This window comes from Amphiura filiformis, chromosome 11 (assembly GCF_039555335.1).
Source record: "Amphiura filiformis chromosome 11, Afil_fr2py, whole genome shotgun sequence".
NCBI classification, from domain to species: domain Eukaryota; kingdom Metazoa; phylum Echinodermata; class Ophiuroidea; order Amphilepidida; family Amphiuridae; genus Amphiura; species Amphiura filiformis.
This window is the reverse complement of record NC_092638.1, coordinates 28,454,148-28,482,093: the sequence shown is the minus strand read 5'-3', so window position 1 is coordinate 28,482,093 and position 27,946 is coordinate 28,454,148. Positions and strand designations below refer to the sequence as shown.

Here is a 27,946-nt window from a genome sequence, read left to right as displayed (position 1 = left end):
AAGTCATGTAATCCTATCCAACCTACTGTGGATCCTATTTTTTTTCCATGGGAATCAACCTTCACTTTTAAGAATCCTATTGGATCCTCCTGGGGATTATTGGGAATTTTCATCAAATAGAGGTTATCCACTTCACTCATGTGTGACTTCTAACAAAAGGCACTGGTTCCCGTAGTATTCCTCATTCAAACTAATTCAATGCACGACCCGGAGTTACCTGCATGACTTTGGCGGGCTATTTTGAAACAGTCATGGTTGCACATGCAGGTACTTCTTTAGAATGTCCTAAACAAGGTATAGCAGTCGTTGATAGGATATGCAGCTTATAGAACATGGATAACCTCTATTCCTTTCCAACAAAGTGCAAAACTGTGTAAAATTTAAGTGTACTAAACGCAAGTAAATGAATTTGTTCTTGTGCATACTTGTTTTTTAAGTGCATGCTCCCATCACACCACAAGGAAGTTGTTTGCAAACAGATTTCAAAGCACTTTTTTATTGTTTTATTATTCATCAGCTACATCCATAGTGTTGTTCCTTAAATAATCAACAAAAAATATTGAGTTAGATAACAGCATACAATGATTAAAACAAAAGGATATATTATCAGTTACATGTATATAATAATGTTAAAAGAAGTATTATATCTGGCAGTTGTTTGGGGTCAGGGTTGGTGTTAAGTTGTTAAGTTATGTGGCTTTAATTTACAAACATATGAAACTTATAAATGAACATTTTTCAATTGGCAGAATATTAAATTTGGTTAAGGAAATTAACTTTGAATTTTTGAAGGTTCGTTTTCTATTACCATTATATCATTTTGAAACCATGCAGTAGGATTTTGCACCAAAATGTACATAACTGTCAAACTCTGCAAATGGTTGAAGATGTTAGTAAGGTATAATTTGGAAAATTTAGTACAAGTAAGAAATAGTATGACTATTTTGTTGCAAAAATGCTCTAAAGACACTGATTACTCAATTCCTACGTCTCCACACCTTCCTACGAGTTCATCACACCAGCTCATCTATTGATCCAAATCCTAATCCATAGATAATCCAGATTATCCCAAGATCCAGCTCTTCAAGATAATCCAAGATCCAATCCCAGCTCCCTCCCAATCCAGTTTTGATCCTATCGAATACAGAAGACATGTAATCCTATCCATCCTCCTGTGGATCCCGTTTTTTTCCACTGGAATTAACCTTCACTTTTAAGAAGCCTACTGGATCATTCTGGGGATTATTGGGAATTTTCATCAAATTCCTTTCCAACAAAGTGCAAAATGGTGCAAACTTTAAGTGCACTAAATGCAAGTAAATGAGTTTGTTCTTGTGCATACTTGTTTTATAAGTGCATGCTCCCATTACACCACAAGGAAGTTATTTGCAAACAGTTTTCAAAGCACTTTTTTATCGTTTTCCATTTATTATTTCATCAGCTACATCCATAGTGTTGTTCCTTAAATAATCAACAAAAAATATTGAGTTAGATAACAGTAAACATTGATTAAAGAACAAGGATAAATTGTTGGTAGTACAATAGTTTTGACCCGAAAAGAGGAAGTCCTTTATCTGGCAGTAATTTGGGGGTCAGGGTAGTTGTTAAGTTCCGTGATTAACAAAACTATCCAACTGATAATGAAAAGGGTTCCATTGGCAAAATATTAAATTTGGTAAGGAAATTAACTGAACATTTTGTTAAGGTCTTTCCCCTTTCTATTATGGCCGTGTGTTTTGAACTCGCCACCCTTAGCGTTACATCACAAATATTATGAATTTTACACCAATCAAGTTTCAAATTAGAATATCTACACAACTATCAACCCTAAACTAGCAAAAGTATACATTTTTGAAAAGCTGAAGGCATAAGCAATTCAAATATGCACATTTCACTTCATTGTACAGGGTGACCTTGAAGTTATACAGGGTGGAATAAAAAAATTCCAAATAAAAAATGGGTCACTTAATGCATTGCTTATTACTAACTTGCAGTTATAAACTGAAAGTAAACAACATTGATTTGGTTAGAGGTTAGGGGGATCCTACTGACTGGGGAAGAAAAAAAATCACAGCAGTTTGGTAATCTCAGAATACAGGGTGTCCCAAAATATGTTCAAATTTTTTTACAATTCAACATATTTTGAACTGAAACATTTTACCCCTAACCCATACAGAAAAAGTAAGTCCATATTTAGATTCCTCATCAAATTTCCTCTCAGAAAATGTATACTTTGACTATGATAGGATAAGTAATTAAATATTTACAGCAACTTTTAGATTTTGAAGACATCCGCATTGCTTACTACAGTGTTTAATATGAAAACAGGTAGTTTTGTATGTAAAAGTTTGTATTTTATAGACTAAACCAATCATAAAGAGTTCAAAATGATTAAAAACAATTAGCATAATTAATAACCTTTCACAAGAGCTCTTAACCATGCCTGTAGCCCATATGGATGCAAAGATATGATCAGTTGATTCAACGTGCACACACAAAATCTATATTTCTCATAGACTTTGTACATACCGCCACCGCCACAACCGCCACCGCCACAACAACCACCTCGGCCATTCTGAACTCAAAAAATTACAACTCCACTATCTTAGCTTATAAACAATTCTCCTTTGGAGGTCTGTTAGGTCACTCATTTAGCTACAACATGACACCAACCACACTACAATACCTTTTGTTTAAAAGCAGAGATATAACAATTTGAACGGGTCTCGATTTGGAAAAGCGTAACAAAACCACCATTTTTGGGTGGCGAGTTCAAAACACGTGGCCTTATAGCATTTTGGAACCCATGCAGTAGGAGTTTGCACCAAAAAGAACCAAGTGGTTGATGACGTTAGTAAGGTATAATTTGGAAAATTGAGTACAAGCAAGAAATAGTATGACCATTTTGTTGCAAAAATGCTTTAAAGACACTGATTACCCAATTCCTACGTCTCCACACCTTCCTACGAGTTCATCGCACCGGCTCATCTATTGATCCAAATCCTAATCCATAGATAATCCAGATTATCCCAAGATCCAGCTCTTCAAGATAATCCAAGATCCAATCCCAGCTCCCTCCCAATCCAGTTTTGATCCTACGTACTCCATCAGTCCAGTAATCCTATCCAAGCTCCTGTGGATCCTATTTTTTTCCACGGGAATCAACCTTCTCTTTTAGAATCCTACTGGATCATCCTGGGAATTATTGGAATTTCAATCAAATTCCCTTACAAAAGTTTAAAGTGGTGCAAAATTCAAGTGCACTAAACGCAAGCAAGCGAGTCTTGTTCTTGTGCGTACTAGTTGTATTACAAGTGCATGTTCCCATCATACCACAAGTTGTTTGCAAACAGTTTTCAAAGCACTTTTTTATCGTTTTCCATTTATTATTTCATCAGCTACATCCATAGTGTTGTTCCTTAAATAATCAACAAAAAATATTGAGTTAGATATTGATATTGATAACAGTATACATTGATTAAATAAAAACAAGGATAATTAATTGTCGGTAGTACAATGGTTTTGACCCGAAAAGAGGAAGTCCTATATCTGGCAGTGATTTGGGGTCAGGGTAGTTGTTTTAACAACTTATAAGTTCGGTGATTAACAAAACTATCCAACTAATAATGAAAAGGGTTCCATTGGCAAAATATTAAATATTATATTTTGGTAAGGAAATTAACTGAACATTTTGTTTCCCCTTTCTATTGTAGCATTTTGAACCCATGCAGTAGGAGTTTGCGCCAAAAAGAACCAAACTGTTAAAATTTGCAATGGTTGACGACGTTAGTAAGGTAGAATTTGGAAAATTGAGTACAAGCAAGAAATAGTATGACTATTTTGTTGCAAAAATGCTTTAAAGACACTGATTACCCAATTCCTACGTCTCCACACCTTCCTACGAGTTCATCACACCAGCTCATCTATTGATCCAAATCCTAGATAATCCAGATTATCCTAAGATCCAGCTCTTCAAGATAATCCAAGATCCCAGCTCCCTCCCAATCCAGTTTTGATCCTACGTACTCCATCAGTCCTGTAATCCTATCCATCCTCCTATGGATCCTATTTTTTTCCACGGGAATTAACCTTCTCTTTTAGAATCCTACTGGATCATCCTGGGAATTATTGGAATTTCAATCAAATTCCCTTACAAAAGTTTAAAGTGGTGCAAAATTCAAGTGCACTAAACACAAGTGAGTCTTGTTCTTGTGCATACTAGTTGTATTACAAGTGCATGTTCCCATCATACCACAAGGAAGTTGTTTGCAAACAGTTTTCAAAGCACCTTTTTTTTTTTTTCGTTTTCCATTTATTATTTCATCAGCTACATCCATAGTGTTGTTCCTTAAATAATCAACAAAAAATATTGAGTTAGATATTGATAACAGTATACATTGATTAAATAAAAACAAGGATAATTAATTGTTGGTAGTACAATGGTTTTGACCCGAAAAGAGGGAGTCCTATATCTGGCAGTGGTTTGGGGTCAGGGTAGTTGTTTTAACAACTTATAAGTTCTGTGATTAACAAAACTATCCAACTAATAATGAAAAGGGTTCCATTGGCAAAATATTAAATATTATATTTTTGGTAAGGAAATTAACTGAACATTTTGTTAAGAGCTTTCCCCTTTCTATTATAGCATTTTGAAACCCATGCAGTAGGAGTTTGCACCAAAAAGAACCAAGTGGTTGATGATGTTAGTAAGGTATAATTTGGAAAATTGAGTACAAGCAAGAAATAGTATGACTATTTTGTTGCAAAAATGTTTTAAAGACACTGATTACCCAATTCCTACGTCTCCACACCTTCCTACGAGTTCATCGCACCGGCTCATCTATTGATCCAAATCCTAATCCATAGATAATCCAGATTATCCCAAGATCCAGCTCTTCAAGATAATCCAAAATCCAATCCCAGCTCCCTCCCAATCCAGTTTTGATCCTACGTACTCCATCAGTCCAGTAATCCTATCCAAGCTCCTGTGGATCCTATTTTTTTCCACGGGAATCAACCTTCTCTTTTAGAATCCTACTGGATCATCCTGGGAATTCTTGGAATTTCAATCAAATTCCCTTACAAAAGTTTAAAGTGGTGCAAAATTCAAGTGCACTAAACACAAGCGAGTCTTGTTCTTGTGCATACTAGTTGTATTACAAGTGCATGTTCCCATCATACCACAAGGAAGTTGTTTGCAAACAGTTTTCAAAGCACCTTTTTTTTTATCGTTTTCCATTTATTATTTCATCAGCTACATCCATAGTGTTGTTCCTTAAATAATCAACAAAAAATATTGAGTTAGATATTGATAATAGTATACATTGATTAAATAAAAACAAGGATAATTAATTGTCGGTAGTACAATGGTTTTGACCCGAAAAGAGGAAGTCCTATATCTGGCAGTGGTTTGGGGTCAGGGTAGTTGTTTTAACAACTTATAAGTTCTGTGATTAACAAAACTATCCAACTAATAATGAAAAGGGTTCCATTGGCAAAATATTAAATGTTATATTTTGGTTAAGGAAATTAACTGAACATTTTGTTAAGGGCTTTCCCCTTTCTATTGTAGCATTTTGAACCCATGCAGTAGGAGTTTGCACCAAAAAGAACCAAACTGTTAAAATTTGCAATGGTTGACGACGTTAGTAAGGTATAATTTGGAAAATTGAGTACAAGCAAGAAATAGTATGACTATTTTGTTGCAAAAATGCTTTAAAGACACTGATTACCCAATTCCTACGTCTCCACACCTTCCTACGAGTTCATCACACCAGCTCATCTATTGATCCAAATCCTAGATAATCCAGATTATCCTAAGATCCAGCTCTTCAAGATAATCCAAGATCCAATCCCAGCTCCCTCCCAATCCAGTTTTGATCCTAAGTAATCCAGCAGTCCTGTAATCCTATCCAAGCTCCTGTGGATCCTATTTTTTTCCACGGGAATTAACCTTTCCTTTTAAGAATCCTACTGGATCATCCTACGATCAAAGGGATTGTCATCAAATTTCCTTCCAAAAAGTGCAAAACGGTGCAAAAATTCAAGTGCACCACAGTGATACCATTTCTAGGCAAGCAAATTAGTCTTGTCCTTATGTGCGTTTGTGTATTACAAATACAAGTGTGTGTTCTTAATTCCTATATCACACCACCACAAGCAAACTGTTCGGAAACGTTTTTCTATGCACTTTTTTTTCCTTTTCCATTTATTATGATCAGCTACATCCATAATGTGGGTTACCTTAAAAATTCAACAAAAAACACCAAGTTAGATAACAGACTTTTGATACAATGGATTACAAAATGAGTGACAAGCTTGTGGTAACTTTTAGTCTCGGTCCCAGCCGGTTTGCACTCCTCCGTCACTAAACAGACATCTGGCGACCGGCTGAGACTGAGACTAGTGGTGCTTGACAGCTAATTTACAATTAGATACAATTATACCGAGGTGACGGCTCAACACAGCACTACCTCATCTCTGATTTGACAAAAATGAGATTCTGGTACCAACATTTTCTCAGTGACAACAAAGTCGTGTCCATTTCCGATACCAATAAAGCCCCCTGGCCAGTGTATATTTATATCCACCATGGAAGCCTATTCGCCTTTTACACAGATCAGCCATCGTGCTATTACGTGTAAAACGAGGTTCTCCCTGCAAACGCATGCACAAAAAGTGCAGTTTTGTTTTTCTCACGCTTTCTAGCAACGTGTCAGAAGGCTTTTGCAAAGCGTACGCGGTAATTAAAGCACACGTTTGACAGGCGTACACACACACAACACGCATTTTGCGGGTAGAACCTCATTTTGAGATGACCGTGAAAAGGGTCAATATGGCCAAAATTCCTTTACACACAATTTTCTCAAAATGGCTGAATTTGAGATGAGGTAGTGCTGTGCCGAGTCCTCTATACATATTTAATTTAATGGTGTATTCAATTCATGACGGGTAAAAATCATTAAGAAGAATTAAAAGTGTATGCAATTATGTGTACATACTGTATACAGCCAAAGCACAGTACCTTGTTAACCAAATCTTATTTTATCAATACAAAGATTACATTGTTAAGTGTGAGCTTCACCTTCAATTAGAGGGCTTATAGTTTGATCAGATCGTAATCGCCGGGTCTTGTGACCTTGCGGGTTAATACCAATATGTTTCATTTTGAGAATTGTCTTATTACATCTCGCAAGAAGCATCACAAAGTACTCTACTTTTGTCTACTTTCTTTTAACACTCAAAATGTAGACCAGACAGGTCAAATATATCACTCTTAATGTGGGTCTACTTTTCGGCGTAGGGATAAAGGCCTAACAATTCCTGCTGATTACCAGCTGATCAAACTGTAGAACCAAATATGGCAATGTCCATTATGTAATGCTGGTTTCATGATGTCATGCTGCTGAGCGACATCCTGCTATGTGAATGTCGCTAGCAGTTACTCTCTGCACACTGCCCTCACCAAGTGTCAAACCACTCAGCGGCATGACTCGGAAACAAGTGCTATCACTTTTTGCTCATTGGTCAAATATCATGATTTGTGCCATACGTCATGAGTGGCAACATGCCCAAGTTTCCCTGAAGTCAACTCCTAGCGATTTGTCGCTTCGGGCAAAGCGTTAGAGTGATCGAATGTAAAAACGCTGCTTGCCACTGGTTACCGCTGGCATTACCTGGTCGGATAGCGTAGTGACATAAAAATCTTCAGAGTGGCAAGGCCAGCATGACACTATGAAACCAAGGACACAACCAATTCTTGCTCTAAGCAGAGCAAACCTTCCAATAACTCATTAACAGTTAACTCATTAACAGTTATCATGAGTTGTGTGGGACTAAAACAAAATCATTCCAATATATGAAATTGCTTGCAATTTTAAATAACATCATCAACTTGACTAGATTTTCTGATTGACAAATGCAAAATTAGTCTGTTTTTAATCATTCGCCATCTTGGCCGATGGCGTCTTCAGAATGACCACTGGGATCCACTTTTCCTGTGGGATTAACCGTTACTTCCGGCAATTTTTGCATCCCACGAAAAGTGTGGATCCAGTGGTCATTCTGAAGAAGCTATCAGCCAAGATGACAAAAGTCTAAAAACAGTGAGTAAATTTGGATTTGTCAATCAGAAAATCTAGTCAATTTTAATCTACAATCTTACAAATGCATTTCATCATCAAATTTAGTTAGACTGCACAATATTTAGTTTAAAATACATGAAAAGTGATCCGACTTCTCTATTGTAGTAAAGATCTAATCATTGGTTACCTACACCCCCCTACACAGAACACCCTTAATTTCATTCAATTTTCTAGCTTTAAGATCAAGCATGCATGTGTCTTCATTGTAAAGACATAAAACAATGCAAATTGAAAACCAGGAAAAACCACATACTTATATATAATACAACCAGGGCAGTCTAATTAAAAAACATTGAAACAAACTAAAACGAGAAGTCGATGCTGAGATCAGGCCCATAGCCAGGATATTTTTTTCAGGAGGGGAGGGGGGGGAGATTTTCCAAAAGAAATCTTCATTCTGGCTAAAAGCAGACCTTTTTTGAGGCTATATTTTAGACAAATTTCCTTTCACAGGAAGTTCATGATTAGGGGTATGTGGTATATTCATCTAACATAATACAACAAAATGTTGAAACATTTTGGCCCAATTTCGCATTTTTTACAGGCAAAGCAGTTCTTTTGCCGATTTATGGAGGGGGAGGGGGTTGTAGCACCCCTCTGGCTACGGACCTAGCTGAGATGACAGAATCAAATATATTATTACGATCAAATTTATACTTTTTATAAATATCTTACAGCTAATCGCTGATTGGGACTTATTAGCAGGACTTATTAGGCTAACCATAATAAATTGACTCCTTGGTTTCTGTTTCAGGGTCAGAAATTCGGCGAGAATCCATTCACGTAAAAATTCTCGTCAACAAAATTGCAAGAATCTAAATGGATTCTCGTAAATATTTCAATTTATCACACAAAGGTATATGGCGAGAATCCATGGATTCTTGCAAAATTCCACTGGGAGAATCCAAACAGATTCTTGCACTTGGCTGCAAATTTCTGACCCTGCTGTTTCACACTCTTTCTAGGACGATTAGACTAGTAGCTACTTTCATTAATTGCAAATTATATCAATAGTGGAAGTCAGCACTAGAAACCTAGATTTGTGAATAAAACATCTAAATAAACACATGGGAAATCAGGGCCTAGATTTCAACGAGAATCACAGAATCGATTCTCATAATGATTCTCGTAAGATTCGGTTGCGAGAATCAACTTCTCTCATTGTATCATATAGTAAGTGCAGTGAGTAGAATGGATTTCGATTCTCGCAAACCAAGACAAAATCTAGGCCCTGAAAATGTTTTACTCAATTTTGATAGTTACATACTCCATCATTGGCAATTTTTTTCCAGAAATTTGTTGGAAACGTAAATTGGCTTCAGGAGTGCAAGAAACAAGGTCAGATCATGTACTTTTGTTATGTTATGCCCCGCACTGATATAAAACTCTGTTCACATGACTAGGAGGAGAAGTGTAAAATTGTTATGAACAAACATGGTGTTGGTACACTTTCAGTCAGCGTCAGGAATAATCAAACTTTGAAAATGTTGGTTAATTTTTTTTAAATCGATGCGGATGGGAGACAGGAACCAATTAATCAATTTTCAATGGCCTAAACTAGTGAATTTGAGTGAATACATGTATTGTGCAAAAATATTTCTATAGCGGATGCAACCACAAAAAGTATTATTATTATCATCATTATTTTCTAATCAAACTGATCACTTGTACACTTGACATACATTGTAGTTCTTCCTAGTTACAAATTAATATACTATTTTCTCCTTATACACTCATTTACAGGAACAGCCCTTAGTCCAAAGGGTCATTAGTCCAAAAATGGTTTAAGTTATTAGGGTTTATGGCATTTTAGATAAGGGTTAAGGTTTGGGTTAGTAACCTTAAGGGGTTGGGTAACTTGGGTTAGGGATAGGCTAGGGTCGGTGTAAGAGTTAGGAATAGACTCAGGGTCAATGCATTAGCCAGAGGGGTGTCCAGGTGTCATTTGGACGCCCTTTTTTCAATTTGGACACCCTAAAATTCTGATTTTTATAATGGAGTGAATAGGAAGTGGACACCCTGATTTTGTAGAATAAGGTTACGTATTTTTGACCATTTTGGACACCCTAAAGACACCCCTCTGGCTAATGCCTTGCTCAGGGTCACAATGTAGGTTTAGAGTTAGGCTTAGGATGAGGGCTTAGGTTATAGGTCAAGGTGAAGGTTAGAGTAAGAGTTAGGGTAAGGATTGGGATTTATAATACTTCTGGCTTATCGGACTAATGACCCTTTGGAATATCGACCTGTAACCCACACTGACATTTAAATGAATCAAATATAATCCTATATTACAAGTAAAAATTGCCTGTTAATACTACACATACGTACATACTACTGTCTTCAAGTTCAACAACACCATACATAACTACATTAATTGTGCGACCAAGACTAAAAGGTCACAAATTAATATTTTAACACATGACATGTAGTACGAGTACACAAATATTGGCACATCTTTATTCCTTGTTCATTCTCGCAAATATATGCGAGCTATTTTCCACAATTTACCGTCTTTAAGGGATTATTTGGTCTCAATCGAAACGGATATATCCGCCATTACCTGGCTAATGGTGGACAAAACTGTTCGCTAGAATATATCCTTCGAGTGGAAGGAAACTTTTTATGTATAATTAATTAATTGCCTATGCACCTGCGACCTTAACCTTTTTGATTCAGATTCGACTTTGAAATATCCTTTCGGGCAGCAGCCCTCAGGAAATTCCTCAGTTCCAAAAGCAAAATGTTCAAATATTTCACAATATCCTCAAAACAACTGATGCGCAGTAATTAACCTCTAATCATTACATGTACATACATGTAGCTCAAATTTATTGCGAACTGAACCTGCACAAACTGACTTATATGTGATGCGATCAAGCAAAATCAGTCGGAACTCGGAAATATTGATTTTAAGATATAGCCAAACAAAGGCAATATTTCCTTTTGTTTTGGAAACTCTTTATTTGCTCATATCTTTGGAACTGGTTGTTCAATTTAAATGGGGTTTTCCGCAAAATGTAGCTTTGCAAATGCTTTTTATTTTCGTATAAGATACTGAAAATTTAATATTTCCGAGTACCGACTGATTTTGCTTGATCGCATCACATATTACAAAAGATACATGACAGTGTTAATGCAAAACATTCCTTCATATTTTCAATAGCTTGAAACGACATCTACCAATCAACATTTTGAAAAAGAAAGAAACATAAATTTCTCTTGTAACTTTGTATTAATTACTGAGTGAAAAACAATTACTGAGTGAAAAATTACAATTCCTGTGAAAGAGGACATTTTCGTGCTACATTTATTTCCGCGCTTCTTGTGTTTGAAGCTGCTGTCCGGTAAATAATAATATGCAAATATATTCCTTTTGTGTATAGGTCAATGTAAGGATACTTAAAATCACAAATTTAAAGACAAGGGATTAAACAGTTCATAATTGGAAAAGTGTGAAAAATTCATTGCACACAAATGTCCACTTTTACAGTCCAGGGCCATCTTAATTAATGAGATATTTGTTACGTTTTTCTTTGCCGCTTTATTACAATTTTAGCGCATATTTGTACATAGGCCGCCCACAGACCTGGACTTTCCTAAACTTATTCTATTATTTTACTTTTGTTTTTGTCACTCTTACAAATTCAAAATAACCTTTACTTCCTCCTAGACATTTACAAATAAAAAAATCTGAACCACACAAAACACATTATTACTTGCAGTAACTCCCGCATTACATTGTATATTGCATTAACACAAAAGTGAACGTTGTTTCGCTGCTGTATTGTTTTATAAATTACATGTTTGCTACTATCACCATGATCAAAGCACTGGGCTATTCCAGTTCAAATCATTACACCCTCTATGGAAGACGTGGCCTTATGGGGTGTAGATTTCAAAGGAGTGACCAATCATTTCATGTGACCAATCTGTGTGGGAGATAAATATCATGTCTTCCATAGGGGGTGTCTAGGTTTCAACTGGAATAACACATTTTTGGGTGAAAACCTTTTACAACAGATACTCAAAAGCAGAACTCGGGTTGATGTTCTCAAGTTCGTTTTGGTCCATTTTTGTTTTGGGCATCAGAGCTTTAAACCTGACAAAACATTTTTTACCGGACAGATGTGGTGTAAAGCAAAAGGGCAGTTATAACTTTGGACAAATTTAGTAGTCGGGATGTTCATAATGCTCGCTTATTCACATCAAAACATGTAGAACTGTTGTTATTATTAAGTTCACACATTTGGGGATTGCTTTTGGCATCTCTTATTTTTGGCTCACATTAATGAAGTGCAAAAATTATTGTATACAAATTCCACCTTCACAATACAAATGATTTCAGTACATGTTTTCATGAGACACGTTGACAATGTTCCTATAAAAATGCTGCCTTTTCCAGAAAATAAAACAAGTATATTCCTTTGAATTCTACTAAATTATTTACATAATTTATATAGTTTCTTAGTTACCTACGATTACAGTGATCATGAGAAATTGTTCTTTATTTATCTAGCTATCCAAGAACTTGAATGGGCAACATGACTGTCATACATGTCAACCGAACATACCTAAAGACCAATGAGTCTTTTCAGGCATTCTAGGGTCCTTTTAAAGCAGACTGCCTCCCAATAGCTCCTGTAATGCTCTGCGTTTTGAAATATTTTCTCAAAATATCAAGAGCTATCTTAAGAACTACTGAACCAAAACTAGGCTTCTTTGAACTCATTTTAATGCATTTTTCATGCCGATTCCAAATATGGTCATGTAAATTTACATTTCTGAAATTTTTGAATTAAATTTTTTTTTTTTTGAAACATGTCGTCTGCAGTCGACACCCGTGTGAAGAGAGTTAAAGAGTAACATTCCATGTTGTATAATAATAGCCCGGGAATAAGTCGATAATTACTAATTAAAACCAATAAACTCCAAGGTCATTGCTAGCTACCTACATGTATTGCAAACACAATTTCCCTCTGCTGTCATTTGACCTTGACACAGTGTCCTAGAGTTCATTAAAAAGCGACCCTTCCTTTCTGATACAAATTGTCATTTTGTATAATAAAAAGTTGCCCATTTAAATTCTGGATAGACAATAATACAATATAAGAAAACATGACGCAGTGACAAAAGTGAAAGAAAGAAAATATACCTCGTCAGATCCCGTTTCCAGCAGCAGTCTTGTTGTCTAGTCCAGTTATCTCTCACTTCAATATCGATCCACAAATAATGACAAAAGTCTGGTTAACATTTATTGTCTCAACTCAACACAGTGAGTCAACTCAACTGGAGCTTGACCTCGAACGAGAGTATGACCTAGACCTCGAGCCTCGTCGCGGCGACGGGGTAAATGAACGACGAGCGGGTGAGTACCTCGGGGAACCTCTTCCCCGTCGGTTGATTGGTGAGAGGCTTCTCGATCTGCTTCTCAAGTATGGTTTGTCTACTTTCACTCGGATGTAGGATGTTTCACCCTGACGGATTAGATCGGGAAAAAGATGAGAAAAAAATGAAAAATGTTAACATTGCAACAGGGGTGTCTGTATTTCAGAGAAATGAAATTATTCCCTGACAGTGACCCCACCATGATTCTTCCTCAAATGGTCATCATTTAAGTTAAAGGCCTGGAACACGAACAACAACCTCATCCCAATAGGTAAACGAGTTAGCATTTTTAACCTTTAACAATGCCCATTTTGTGACAACTTCCGGGTCAAGACAGTAAATGGAAATTGTTACAGCAATGCGATGTGTGAATAACTTAATACGAGAGCAAAAATACAAATTTCTAAACTATCATCAGGAAAATGGAAGGAAATAGCTAAAACTATTTGCATCAAACTGCGATGCGATGTGATGCAATACCGGCGATCAGGGCTCGTAAAATTGTATTGCCTATTGCCCAACACATTAACATGTACTGATGCACATACATTTTGTGGGACGCGCATTTCCCGACCAGGTTTTACAGTTGTGCGTCCAATCGGACGCAGAGCTTTTGAAGGCAGCGGGAGCCCTGGCTCAAAACAGCTGATTTTACCTACATTAAGCAATTTGTTTCAAACTCAAGCAACTTTTGGAAAACTAGTACTCAGCCCCAGATTTGTGCATGGTTATTCTTCTCCCATATCATACTTCCGCGTCACCCAACAACAATAACGTATAGTACTTACATGTACTTCCAAACTAAAATATGATCTTTTGCTCTAGTTTGTAATGTTTTTAAATGTTTCTACGTTCCAGTCTATGATGCGCACGCCTCTTCCCTTATTTGTAAAATTTAAGCTTACCTCGTGTGATTTGAATTTGGTATCATCCAGCACCCTGACTGCATATTTAAGATCTTGTTCTCGTCTAAACTCTACAACTCCAGACCCATCCCTGTACACGTCTGCATAGCATACATCACCTGCTTCCCTCATGTGGTCCTTTAAATCCTGCCAGCTCCCTGTAGGAGGTAAACCTAGGGGACACATCAAATAATAGACTTAGAAAATTGTAATGACAATAGAGACATTTGTCAGCCAGCCTTTCAAATTTACTGCAATATTCAGAATAAATATTGAGATTATATTAAAGGAAGATTTTGTGATCCTAACATCCTCTTTTTATGACATTTTTCAGTAGATATTTATTTCAGTTGATTCTGATTTTGCGTTTGCGAGTTATGCATATTACACTGCTCCATAGGCCAGTGTTGTAATTATGTTGTCAAATTTGAATTTTGTTCTGGTATACCAGAACGAAATTCAAATTTGACGATATTTTTGCTAAACGAATTAATCTGCAAGAAATTTTAGGTACATAAACATTATGAAGCCAGATGTTTCCTGTGGTATAAAAATCTCAATTGTTTTTGAAAAAAGTGGGGGATGAGGCTGTGGATCACGAAATACCCTTTTAAATATCCTAACACACTACATTATAGGGAACTTAAAGCAGACATGAGAATGGCCTTTTTGAAAACTGCCTGCAAAAGAGTGTGAGCCTTAAAAAGGCCCAAAACAGGCTGAAAAAAATAATTATGTGCAAATTTGTACAACAAAATAGCCTGAATTCAGGCAAAAGCCTGCACATTCTCATGCCTGCTAAAGAGTAGGGGAGAGCGGGGAGTGTTCGCCCTATTTTTTTCTGACCAGCCTAGCGATGTCAATTTTAAGGTTAGGGATGACCTGATTAGCCCATGTGAAAGCCCTATGTCTTAGCTATATACGCCACAATCCCAGAACTATAGGCCTTACAATAGCAACAGGATAGAGCAAACAAAAAGTTTTGCAAAGTAGCGAACTTGCCCCATATTGGGGCAGGTTCTAGCCATATGGTGGGGTAAGTTCAGCCTAATCACAAAAAAAGATTTAAACATTGCAAAACAATAACATATTCAATGCAAACATTTAGCAAGAGTATACAGGGCATTCATTCTCTTCTGGGGAGTCACTAAATTTGTTGCAGGGGTCGGGTCATGGTAAACTGTAGGGGTCCAAAATGAGCCTAAACGTATCATGTTTACAACTTCGGGGAGATTATGGATTAGGACATAAACGGTGGTATGAGGAATACTGATACCAAATAACTTTAAAAAACATGCTTTTCAGTAGTTTTACCTTGTTTAATGGTATAATTATCAATATTTTGCATAATACGCTGAATGGGGCAGGTCCGCCCTCCAGTTTGGGGTAAGTCCGCCTGGGAAGATATAGGGCTAACATGCCCCATCCTCAGAAGGGCTGAACGTGCCCTTTGTGCACATTTTTGTATTTTCTTCAGGGTATGCAAAATACAAATCGAATAAGGAGTTTATAACTGCATTAAATCTTTGAGAAATCCCATATGTTCCCAACACAGATTTCCATTAAAACCATCTGTATTTATGTATCAATGATAATACAACATTATTAATGCAACAAAAATTACGTTTTGGTGTAATTTTTTTGTTTTGGCTGCAGTTCGATGAACACGTCCCTATATGTCGCGTAGCTAATATGAGAAGTTTATAATGACCTATGTCACCTAATTTTGCCATCACCAAATCCCCGATAGCCGTAGTGCTGAGAAACAAGGGGTGGGCGAACCTGCCCCTAGGGCGAACACTCCCCGTTCTCCCCTACAAAGAGCCTTACGAAATACAAGTAAAGAACAAAACAAAGAAATTCAAAGAAACGATAATACAGAAATAATTAATTTCGGAATTTAGGTACATTTTCAAGCATTTTTTAAATACAGACAAAGACACCGTTTCCTGGATGCCAATTAGAAGATTATTGCTCCAAAGCTGAAGTGCAATAACAGCATAGGAATCTTCACCAACTCGTTTTCAAGACTGTGGAATAGTGAGCTTTGCTGCCTCAGAAGAGTGAAATCTGTGTCTGTATTCACCAGAAGCATCATCCTGAAGTGATGGAGTGTGTTATTCAGTGCACAAAGTATTTCATTATTATGCGATTCATCATCATGTATGCAGTTAAATACAAGGTTTAAATACTGGGTTGTGTACATACTGTATACATACACGTTATTAAGTTCGCAATAGTCTTCAAAAAGCTCATGTAAATCATTTTACATACAAATTAAACCATGTTTCTGATGCTTGGCACAGATTTTATGAAAATTTGATTTGATGAAGTTCAAATATTGAGGTCAAAGGATACATGTGAGATCAAAGTGTACCAACATGAGGAAAATGCATAATTGGTACCATTAAGGGGGTACTACACCCCTGTGGTAAATTTGTGACTATTTTTGCATTTTTCTCAACAAATAATAACACACTGGTAACAAAAGTTGTGTATATTATTGGGGCAAGGAATCCAATTGCTACACTGAAATTTCAGTGATTCAAGACAAGCGGTTCAGTATATATGATAGGAAATGAGGTACATCCTATCGGTACCTTATTTCTTATCATAAATAGCAAACTGCATGTCTTGGGTCACTGAAATTACAGTGTAGTAAATGGATTCCTTGCCCCTATAATATACATAACTTTTGTTACCACTGTGTTATTAGTTTTTGAAAAAAATGCAAAAATAGACACAAATTTATCGAGGGGTGTAGTACCCCTTAACCAATCACTCATGAATCAAAATTTGTCACTGGTCACACATGCAACTCTTGACATATGTGATGCGATCAAGCAAAATCAGTCGGAACTCGGAAATATTACATTTTCAGTTTCTCACAGGATGGTAAAAAGCATTCACAACGCTGCATTTTGCAGAAAACCCCATTGAAATTGAACAACCAATTTTAAAGATATGAGCAATTAAAGAGTTTCCAAAACAAAAGGACACAAAAGGAAATATTTCCTTTGTATGCCTATATCTCAAAATCAATATTTCCGAGTTCCGACTGATTTTGCTTGATCGCATCACATATGCCTACTTGTAACTTGATCATATAAAATAATCTTTTTGAATGTGATCAACTGTTTAATGACAATTATTGTGACAACAATTCTAAATCTATTGGGCTACTCCATTTAATATCCACACTACCCCTGTGGAAGATTTTGGAAATATCTTTCACAGGGGGAGCATGAATTTCAAATGGAATGAACACACTAGGCAGCTCCCATTTGAAACTCACCTCCCTCAGTGGAAGATTCAGGTTGAATCTTTCTCAGAGGGTGTATGAAATTCAAATGGAGCTGCTTAATGTGCTCATTCCATTTGAAATTCATACTCCCCCTGTGGAAGATATTTCCAAAATCTTCCACAGGGATAGATAGTGTGGATAGCCCATTTTGACCATACGCACCTGTAACAAAGCACCTGTAGTCGGACCTCATAGGAGGCGCTCCTCCTCTTCTTCCACCACTACCACCTCCACTTGGACCACCACCACCACCTCCACCACCACCTCCTCCTCCACTCCCGCCACCACGCCCTCCACGGGGGAACTCCACTCGTAACCGGTAGCCGTCGTAATCGTACCCATCTCTGCCATACACTGCATCGGCTGCATCCCTGTCAAAGTAATGGGAAAATTTATGTTTCAAAACTGGTATGCTATGAACTGGGAAATTTGTAGAGATGTGGGGAATATAATATAGTCTCAGAAGGTTTTGAATTCAATCAAATACTGGAACATCAAGCAACTGACCTGGGCTGGTCATGTTTCAATTTGAGATGGCTAGGGATCGTCTTGAAGTGTCACATGACCAGCCCAGCGGGTCAGTTGCCTGATGAAGTCTGATGGTTTCAGACACACAACGTAGCAAGTTGCAAAATATGTAAGTTCCAGTATTTGATTTAATTTAAAACCTTGTGATTCTAAGAACAACTGGATGACTGAGAATATTCACTATAATACAGTATCACTGCCCCACGTCAAAAATGATTGTACTGGAGCAATTTTACACTACGTATAATGGGGTTGGATTCAGGAACTTCATTTATAAATATTAATAGTACCGTATATATATGAATAAGAAAAAAGCATTCCGTCATAGATGAAGGTTAAATGTTATAGTGATTCATACATTTGTAGTATGGAACATGGGAATTAATTGACAATATAAGAGATGTATAAATATAAAAAGTGAATGAAAATGGAGATAAAAGATTAGATAAATAAAATAAATATTTATAACTGCCCATGAGAGAGGTGAATTTTGGTAAACTGGCTTACACAGTATCAAAGAACCATGCCCATAAGGAGCAAAATTGTCTTTGCTTCAAAATAAGAAGCACATTGCAAAAATTAAATTTGTAAACAAACAAACACAATTCAGTAGGCATCTCTTCCTCCCCACCTCTCTTTCTCCCTCTCTATTGAGTTGTTTTAACCCCATCAGAACTACTTGCCGATTGGCCAAAAAGAAGTTTCATTATCAAATGGACCAATCATCAGCAACATTGTTAGAATAATTTCACCACGAAAGAAAATTGGGGTGAATTATTTGCAAAGCTCCATTCTGATTGGTGATTAAAATGAAGATATCATGTAATTGACCAATCAGAGGCAATGTTCGATCGGCGGCTTAATGTGATCAACGTTAGATCAGGGGGTTAAGTTACTCTAGAATTTCATACCTTCTATCTTGAAACTCAACAAAAGCAAACGGCGGTCTGCGTGATCGAGGCCCGTCTGAATCCCGACTGATCTTCAGATCAATATCAGCGATTTTGCCGTACTTATGAAAGATGTCTTCAATGTCTTTAGATCTGATGTCTGGTGGTAGGTTGCCTACATAAACACGGCAGTCATTGTTCCCACTACCTCCGCCGCCGCCGCCGCCGCCACCGCCACCGCCACCGCCACCACCACCGAAACCTGCCATAATTGACTAAAGTGCTTCTTCCACTAACCCTGTGGGACAAAGAATATTGTACGTAAATTATACTTCCCACTGTAGCCTAAAACATTCTAAATGCAAGATGGAAACACTCTTAACATAAAACATACCTTCATAAAATTACTTCAGCATTACTACCATTACCGGTACATGAAAATAATTCGTGAAATGAGGTTTCTCAGAAAAATACAGCACGTTTTTCGAGAAATTCACCATTTTGAAATGGAATACAATGCAGAATTGTGCCACGCATTAAAAAACTGTTAACGCAATTGAAAATGCACAGTATGCAAGTGTAAATTACAGTCAAAATGAGCATGCATCAAGCGCTTGTGCTACGGGAACTTTTCGAAGCAGACATCATCGGTTTGCATTCGGCTCTTTAACGTTAAAAATAGTGATAAAAACATGAATTTTGGAACAAAATAAACTTTGTTCGATGAAATGTGCTACAGGAACTTTTCGGAGCAGACATCATCGGTTTGCATTCGGCTCTTTAAACGTTAAAATAGTGATAAAAACATGAATTTTGGAACAAAATAAACCTTGTTTGATGAAATGTGCTACAGGAACTTTTCGGAGCAGACATCATCGGTTTGCATTCGGCTCTTTAACGTTAAAAATAGTGATAAAAACATGAATTTTGGAACAAAATAAACCTTGTTCGATGAAATGTGCTACAGGAACTTTTCGGAGCAGACATCATCGGTTTGCAGTCGGCTCTTTAACGTTAAAAATAGTGATAAAAACATGAATTTTGGAACAAAATAAACCTTGTTCGATGAAATGTGCTACAGGAACTTTTCGGAGCAGACATCATCGGTTTGCATTCGGCTCTTTAACGTTAAAAATAGTGATAAAAACATGAATTTTGGAACAAAATAAACCTTGTTCGATGAAATAAAAGGTATGTTGTATAGCTAAAAACATGCTTAACCGTGATGGTGAACGTGATCATGGTGATGCAAAATTTTATCTCGAAAAATTTGTAATTTTGACCTATTATAACTCGGGTGGTCTAAAACTAGAAAAGATCGCTGCTTAGTTAGGGTTTAGGGTTAGGGTGAAGGTTGGAATTAGGGTTAGGGCTAAGTTTTTGGGTTAGGGTCAGGGTTTGTGTTTACCGAGGACGGCGAGGAGTGCTATTAAATTCAATGCAATGTTACACGGTATGTCATGTGATTTATTCCATGTCTATGTCTGGTTCCATACAGCAATACGCAGTATTGCTGTCTGGTAAGCAGGTACGAATAATTCCGCGTGAATTGAGACATCAGAGCAGGTCAAAGTACTATTTTAGCCCACGTTCCATATCCTACTATCACTCAAACAAGGAAATCTCTTCACAAATTCACTCACCTTGCGATCCTACATCATCAGTTGAAACAAACATCTAAGTTTCCAAAAACAACTTTGTCATTCCTCAAAACTACAAGTAACTTCATTAATAAAAAATCGAAATCCTACTATTACCCGTTATTGAAAATTTTGTTCGATTTATGTCAACCAAAAGAATGCATGAGTCAAGTTCAGTTGACCAAAATGGTAGCTCCTGCCTCCTGGTCACCTCAAGCTGCTTATTAAATACCGGTATTCATGAAACCGACCACATGGTCACAATCGGTGGATCGGATTGGTTGGAATTAACGCCACATGCTTGACCTTACAGGGGTCAGAGATATGCATATTCATGTATGAATGGCTGCTGGCTAAACAGCGATGCGGATATAGTATTCATGAACGGGACTGGGAAATGCGACATTTTCGATGTTTGTACCGGGGAATTTCAGACACAGAGACTTCTACAAATTCGTCCAAAGGTAAACAAATCCCTTTGCCAAAGGTAGGTATGCTCACATTGCTTATTATAGAGGGCGACGTTCAACTCGAAAAGCTCAAAAAGTTGCGATCACAGTAAGTGGCTTAACTGTGTAATCCCCATAGGAAAATACAAAATTGTGAAATTTGGACACCAGAAACTTGGAGACGTAGTCTAAAAAGTGCTGGTCCTTTATCCTTGATACAGAAGTCATCAGGCAGTGATAGTTAGATTTCATAAAATAAAATCGCCTATACTGTGTAAAACGGATCATCGTGGTGAAAAATGATGCATTAATGGCTCTTTTGTACAGTAAGTCATTGTAAGGCATTGTCAATGATGGCCGTAGAAAAATGAAAACTTTTAAAAACAGACATTTGCCCATAACTTTGTTGATATTTGAGAGCTACAATGTACAGACATGGGTGACCCTATGCCCAGCGAGGGCACGTCACACTCGGTGTGACGTGCCCTGAACTCCAAATAACTTTCGTAAGCGACAGACAAATTGCAGGAAAGCGTGCCAATTTAAGCTTCCTGTAATATCTATTGCACATAACATACGAAGTCAGAAACTTACCAACTTCAATATGCACTTCAAATAAAGCAGACCAGCTGTTAATTATTACCGATCCTGCAGAATAACTTACATAATCGTCCATTTCATGGAATCCTGTTGCTCAGAATTGCAAATTCCATTTTTATCTGTCAAATGCGCTGTGGATGTGCTCAGAGATTTTATGATGTGCTTCACTAAATCACAGGTGTGAAACTGACTTAATACCACTCGCTCGCTTTCGCAGGCAAGCGAAGCCTCCACCTCGTGGCGCTGGGGCATGACGTCATCATGGACTGTGCAAAATTTCCGACGGCCGGGCGCCATATAACCCGTTTTGTGATTGGTTGCAAAAACCATTTATTGCAATCGTAAGCCAATCAATGAACGCGACGGCCTTAATTAATGTGACCCCCATGTGACCCGCCAGTAAAGTACGTCTAACCTGATTGGTTTACAAAACTACTTTGATAATTGCTAAGCCAGTCAGCGTGCTCGATGTTTAACAACCTCGTAGAGGTTTTCGCGAGGCGAATTCATGTGGTGATCCAGCGATCGAGTATAAATTCAGCATGACAACTGCACTTGCAGGTGCAATAACAATACATGGACACAATCAGTGACATGAAATAATGAATTATTTATGACATGCATGGGCTGGATTTTATGATCGAGGTAAGGTTTTTGGCCTGTCCCTGCGTGAATATCCTTAGTTTTCAGCATCAAAGATACTTGCGAAGTTGCGATGACCAGTTTTTTTTTTTTTCTTTTTTTGATAACAGGTAACTTTTATAGGTCATAGGGTAGAAACGATAGTTGTACAATTGTACAAAATATACATTTTGTTATAGGCCTAAAATGTTTACAAAAAATAAATTGGTCCACACGTTGTGCATGTATTCAGTTGTTCTCGTATAGGGTGACCCCTCATTTTTTAAGTTAAATGATCACCTTTTTAAACAAAATAATTTTCATGTGAAAAAACCTACTTGAAAATTTTGTGATCATGCCTACCAAAGGGTTGGGGATCACAATCAAACTTGCCCCATTGCCGCTGCAGGATTTTGCAATAGAAACTACCGGGAACCAAATTACATGGACCGGCAATGGCGCCACTGCACGACCCCAATTGAAACCAGCCAGTCCACCTAATTCATTATTCATGAGCCCAGCACATGACCAGATTCGGCAGCCATTGGAAAAAGCCGAGGTGGATTTATGAATGAAAACAAGCTTTTATGAAGATCCGGAAAGTGCCGATTGATGATTTTCGGTCATGTGTCTTATGGTGGGGCACATTTGCGTTACAAGCACTGATTTTGATCATTTGTCCTCCTTTTCACTAAAATTGATACATGACTAAAACTATACATCTCACACCAGCAAAACTATACATTTTGGAAAGCTTATGTTCCAAGGAATCCAAATATGCAAATTTGAAGTTGGTATACAGGGTGCGTAAGAAAATATATAGGGTGATATCATGAAAAAATTTAATTTTAGTAGTAAATTGATTATTTACTGCATTTGCTACTGATATGGAATACCTCAAATGAAATCTAATTTTGTGACAGGCCACACTATGAGCTTTAATAAAATGTATACTTTTGCTATGTTATGATTGACCAAAGTGGTGATACAGGGTGCGAAAATATACGTAACTTCATGCACAAAATGTTGATTACATTTTGGAAAATATTTTCTTTAGAGTGTATCCTACATTTATTTTAACTGCATATTTAGATTCCTGGGGTAAAAAGCTTTCCAAAAATGTATAGTTTTCCTATCTTAGGGTGTATAATTCTCAAGATACAACAATTGAAAGCCAAAACGCATGTTGTGACTGAAAATTTTGGCATTTGTGTGTAAGTGAATAGTAAAAAATTGTGGTTCTTGTGACTTGCAGTTCTCAGTGAATACTTGTAAACACGATTAGATGAAATTAATAGCTGAATATGAATAATGAATAAACAAGCTTTCATTTGAGGTATGATTTGCATGTATAGCACACAATTTGACAATGATATAATTAAAATTCAAAAAGATTTCATGTCTTCAAAGCATTTGCCATAGAGATTGTACATGCTCCTCTACCACTAATATCCTCTACCACTTATCCACCAGGTTTATCTTCGTTAACATTTTAATATTTTTCACTAATTAAACGAATTCAAATTCCAAATTGTGAAACATATTTGAAAATTAGAATAATCAAGCTGTATAAGGCCCTTCGCACTTGATTCTTAGTTTCCTGTTTATCGCCCTCGTCCAAAATCGAAAATCTCAAAATAATTTTCATTTCTAATTTTCTCCTTTAAAATAACTTTCAACTACTTCTACTTGCCATTTTCTGACTTTAATAATATCAACAATAATGATGAATAAACAAAGAGTACAACTCCACCTTCACTTATTTATAAAATCAAATATTGTTGTGAAATAATTAAATGCCGCTCTAGTCAAAACGAGTCAGTAGTTGCTTGTAATAGTTCAAACTAAATAAAGAAAATAAAAGATAATTAATAATTAATAATTAAAAGTCACCGCGTCCCTTTTTCAAAATCTTCAACAGGAAACTAATAATCAAGTGCGAAGGGCCTAATGAGCCCAAACTTGATGCAATTGGACCAAGAATAACTTTGTGACAACAAGTTGAATCAGGAAGGGGAGAGAAAAATGTAACGCCACCAGGTATTTTGTGGTCCCACCATAAGACACATATGACCTTTCAGAAAATTAAAGATGGCGGGCTGTCACTACAGTTTTCAGAATGGGAATACATGCTACCGAACGGAAGTTATAGCTGTTTGAAAAATGACTTTTTACCAGCATGAAAACACACAAAATTTGTGAGTGTCATAGAAGCTTAAAATTTCATCCTTTCGTAACTTGATTTAAAAATTTGTTATGGTAAAGAAGGAATTAGTTTAGCGTAAATGGAAGTTTGTTTCATGCAGTCATGCTCTTGTTTACATTGCTCGGTCGTGCATTTCCTTGTTCGCAAGCAATATTCATGATTGTTTTTCTCATGAAATTCTACCAAAAAGTGACCAATCTCACGCACATGATTGGCTGGTTTTGAGCATGTGATAGTCATTTAGTAGTAGTGCTTTTGCTCATTTGCACCGATGAAATTCGGTTGGCAAGTTTGATTGTGGGGATCACATTTTTAACTATCGCTAAATGTTTCTGAATTGAGGTCGGCTAAAAAGTAGACCATTTCGGGGACTGTAGTTGGTGTAGCTAGATGTCACATTTGAACAGTGACAGTGATAGGTACAATACAAAAAAATTTGAACTTTTTTTGATTCTCATCAAAGTAATCTCATATTAAAGAGCTAAATGAAAGAAAACTGATGAGGCATAAATGAATGTCATACGACATGTGGTTGCGGAGATATGCTAATTTGAATGTCTCAATTTTTCAGCCAATTTCCTGTACAAACTTTTTGTGCATGCACATATTAAAATGCTTATAGGCCTATACTGTGCATTGTGAGTACACAATTTTAAGAAACAAGCACTTGTCATTTACGGTACTGAACTGTAAATGTAATCCTAGATTGATTGAATTTGTATTGATGTGAACATAAGGGCCTGGATCATTTTCTTTGGAAGGGGGGGGGGGTCCCAAATATACACGGGGTCGGGGTCCTTTTTTTAAAAAGAAAAATAGGGGGTCATACAATTTTGATGACCAAAATGTAGGGAGTCTCAAGATGACCACAGATAGTGTGTTTATCTTATTCAAAAAGACTGAATACAATTTTAGCCTCTTCATGGGGTACATAGGCCCTAAATAAGGTGTTGCCGAAATAGGGGGGTCGCAATTTTATTGATGCTGACTTTTTGTATATTTTGGAGCCCCCTTCCGCAGAAAATGATATCCCCCTAATATACAAATGAACATGTATGAGTAACATTTTGTTTTATTTCTGTTTTCTGATGCAGATTCCAGCTTTGACAGAGGATGGTAACCAGGGACTGTCTTTTGGAATTTGCAGGAGAGCATTAAATTAAAGAGCAGTAGAGAGCGATTGCTCTCGCTCTCCTCAAAAGGCAGTCCCTGGGAAACCACAGAGAGGGCCAACATCATGCAAAAATAAAGAAAAACTGAAATTTGTGTTCAAGTGTCTTATTTTGTTTTTGTTTTGTCATTGAAAAACTCACGGTTTTGATACTACCCACCCAAGTACACCTTTTCACTGATACAAGGGGGGGGGGGGGTAATTAATTATTATATGCACTAGCTGATGCATTCACCCCCCCCCCAGGAAAATGTTTTTGAGCAGGCACCCTTTGGAGCACTGGCAGGCGCATGCTCCCTATTCCGAAGACCATTGCGGAAACTCAAGGGCCAGTTCACTTGATCATCAGAATGGGGTCACTCCTGCTCAAGTATGAACCCCATTGCCCCCTTCCCCCAGCTTAAGTTTTGTCTTTGAGCAGGCACCCTTTGGAGCACTGGCTGGCGCATGCTCCCTATTCCGAAGATCATTGCGGAAACTCGAGGGCCAGTTCACTTGATCATCAGAATGGGGTCACTCCTGCTCAAGTATGAACCCCCCTGCCCCTTCCCCCAGCTTTAAGTTTTGTCTTTGAGCAGGCACCCTTTGGAGCACTGGCTGGCGATGCTCCCTATTCTGAAGATCATTGCGGAAACTCGAGGGCCAGTTCACTTGATCATCAGAATGGGGTCACTCCTGCTCAAGTATGAACCCCCTGCCCCTTCCCCCAGCTTTAAGTTTTGTCTTTGAGCAGGCACCCTTTGGAGCACTGGCTGGCGCATGCTCCCTATTCCGAAGATCATTGCAGAAACTCGAGGGCCAGTTCACTTGATCATCAGAATGGGGTCACTCCTGCTCAAGTTACCCCCCATGACGTAGCATCATAGGAGTACGTCCCCCCCATCAATTTGAACATTTAGAAAATCAAATAGGAAAATGGCCAAAAACGGCCTGTGGTCCCCCCGCCATCATACCCGATGTGCCCACCCCAGTCATTCATGCATCTATCATAGCAAAAATCTGCTAGCGCTATGCATGATGGGATAGGAATAGGAAAGGTCCAAATTTGCTTCTTCCCCCGACTCATAGTCGGCACAGAATGAGAATCTATCCCAGCATTCACAGCATGAGCCCATTCAATTAGCTTCAATTAGTATACGCAAACCATGCCGGGTTAAACATGTTCACTCACTGGCAAAAGTCGCAGAATTCGTACTACACAAAGTCCCCAGTTCACTCACTTTTTGCGCAAGGCATCCATCAAATCTCATCTAACCAAACATTTTTATGTACAAAAAAATACCTTTATTCACCGCGTGCTCCATTTAACTTACCGCTCAATTCCGTTATAAAATTTATATATTTGGAGAGTAATTTCCGAAAAAAATTAGATCGAAATCGTCACTTTCAAACCCACTAGAAAGTCGCCAAAATTTGCCGCGACCACGTGCGAATCATCTGACCTCTTCCGGGTTATGATCAAGTTTAGCCTTTTGACATTGCCTTGTAAGCTTTGCCTTTGGAACTGTTTCTAACTCGATCTAATTCCCCAAAAAAATATTTTCAAAAACATCGCCGTAAAATTTACTACCGGTAATGAATTTCCAAAATGGCGCCGGGTGCGCGATTTCCCTATGCTGAGAGAGGCTGAATATTGCGCATGCTCAGGTAAGGAATGCTCACATACCTAACAGTGATATTGAGCGATAAGTCCAATTGCAATTTGGCTTTCAGCACATTTATTGGGCCTTAAAAAATTTTAAAAAACCTAAAACCAACAAATGCTCATAGGGAGGTTGAGGAAAAGTGAAGTTTTAATAACACCGTCAAGTCTCTGAAGCAGAGAATACAATCTTCACAATCACAACATGAACAATGAATGATGAAAGTGGTAAGCTTAAAAATTGATTACGGTTTACCTGAAAGATGACGTGGTTTACTCGTTTAATACCAGTCCCGCACGAAAAATATTGACCCCAGACTGTTCATGAACTCTAACGATTCATAGGCCTCAACAAGAATTGGATAAAACGTTCAAATTGTGGACTTATAAGGTGATTTCTGACCATATACAAAGAAACGGAATATGGTTTTCTTTCTTTTTCAGCATTGACCTTTTGACCT

At 37.4% G+C, this 27,946-nt stretch overlaps 1 protein-coding gene across 4 annotated transcripts; it reads right to left on the bottom strand.

Annotated features, from left to right (window-relative positions):
• Positions 1 to 99: 99 nt before the first annotated feature.
• On the bottom strand, positions 100 to 27,946 carry LOC140164674 (serine/arginine-rich splicing factor 1A-like). 4 transcript variants are annotated; one of them, XR_011860556.1, is made up of 7 exons: positions 27,742 to 27,946; positions 19,178 to 19,454; positions 17,901 to 18,109; positions 14,435 to 14,607; positions 13,297 to 13,618; positions 2,939 to 6,243; positions 100 to 1,461 (listed from the first exon to the last, which is right to left on the bottom strand). XR_011860556.1 is itself a non-coding variant. In XM_072188024.1 (5 exons), the coding sequence occupies exons 2-5, from the start codon at positions 19,423 to 19,425 to the stop codon at positions 13,427 to 13,429; spliced, it is 822 nt and encodes a 273-aa protein (XP_072044125.1). In that variant the 5' UTR covers positions 19,426 to 19,454; positions 27,742 to 27,946; the 3' UTR covers positions 11,775 to 13,426. The 4 variants fall into 4 exon arrangements, 1 of the variants encoding a protein (XP_072044125.1); XR_011860555.1 differs by lacking the exon at positions 100 to 1,461 and having other exon boundaries at positions 2,794 to 4,347; positions 4,791 to 6,243; XR_011860554.1 differs by lacking the exon at positions 100 to 1,461 and having other exon boundaries at positions 2,794 to 6,243.

Coding starts and splice junctions, on each gene's coding strand:
- LOC140164674 (XM_072188024.1), bottom strand. CDS start 19,425: ATGGCAGGTTTCGGTGGTGGTGGCGGTGGCGGTGGCGGTGGCGGCGGC. Junction 18,110..19,177: donor GTTGAGTTTCAAGATAGAAG/GTATGAAATTCT, acceptor TTACTTTGACAG/GGATGCAGCCGATGCAGTGT. Junction 13,619..14,434: donor CCAAATTCAAATCACACGAG/GTAAGCTTAAAT, acceptor CTAATCCGTCAG/GGTGAAACATCCTACATCCG.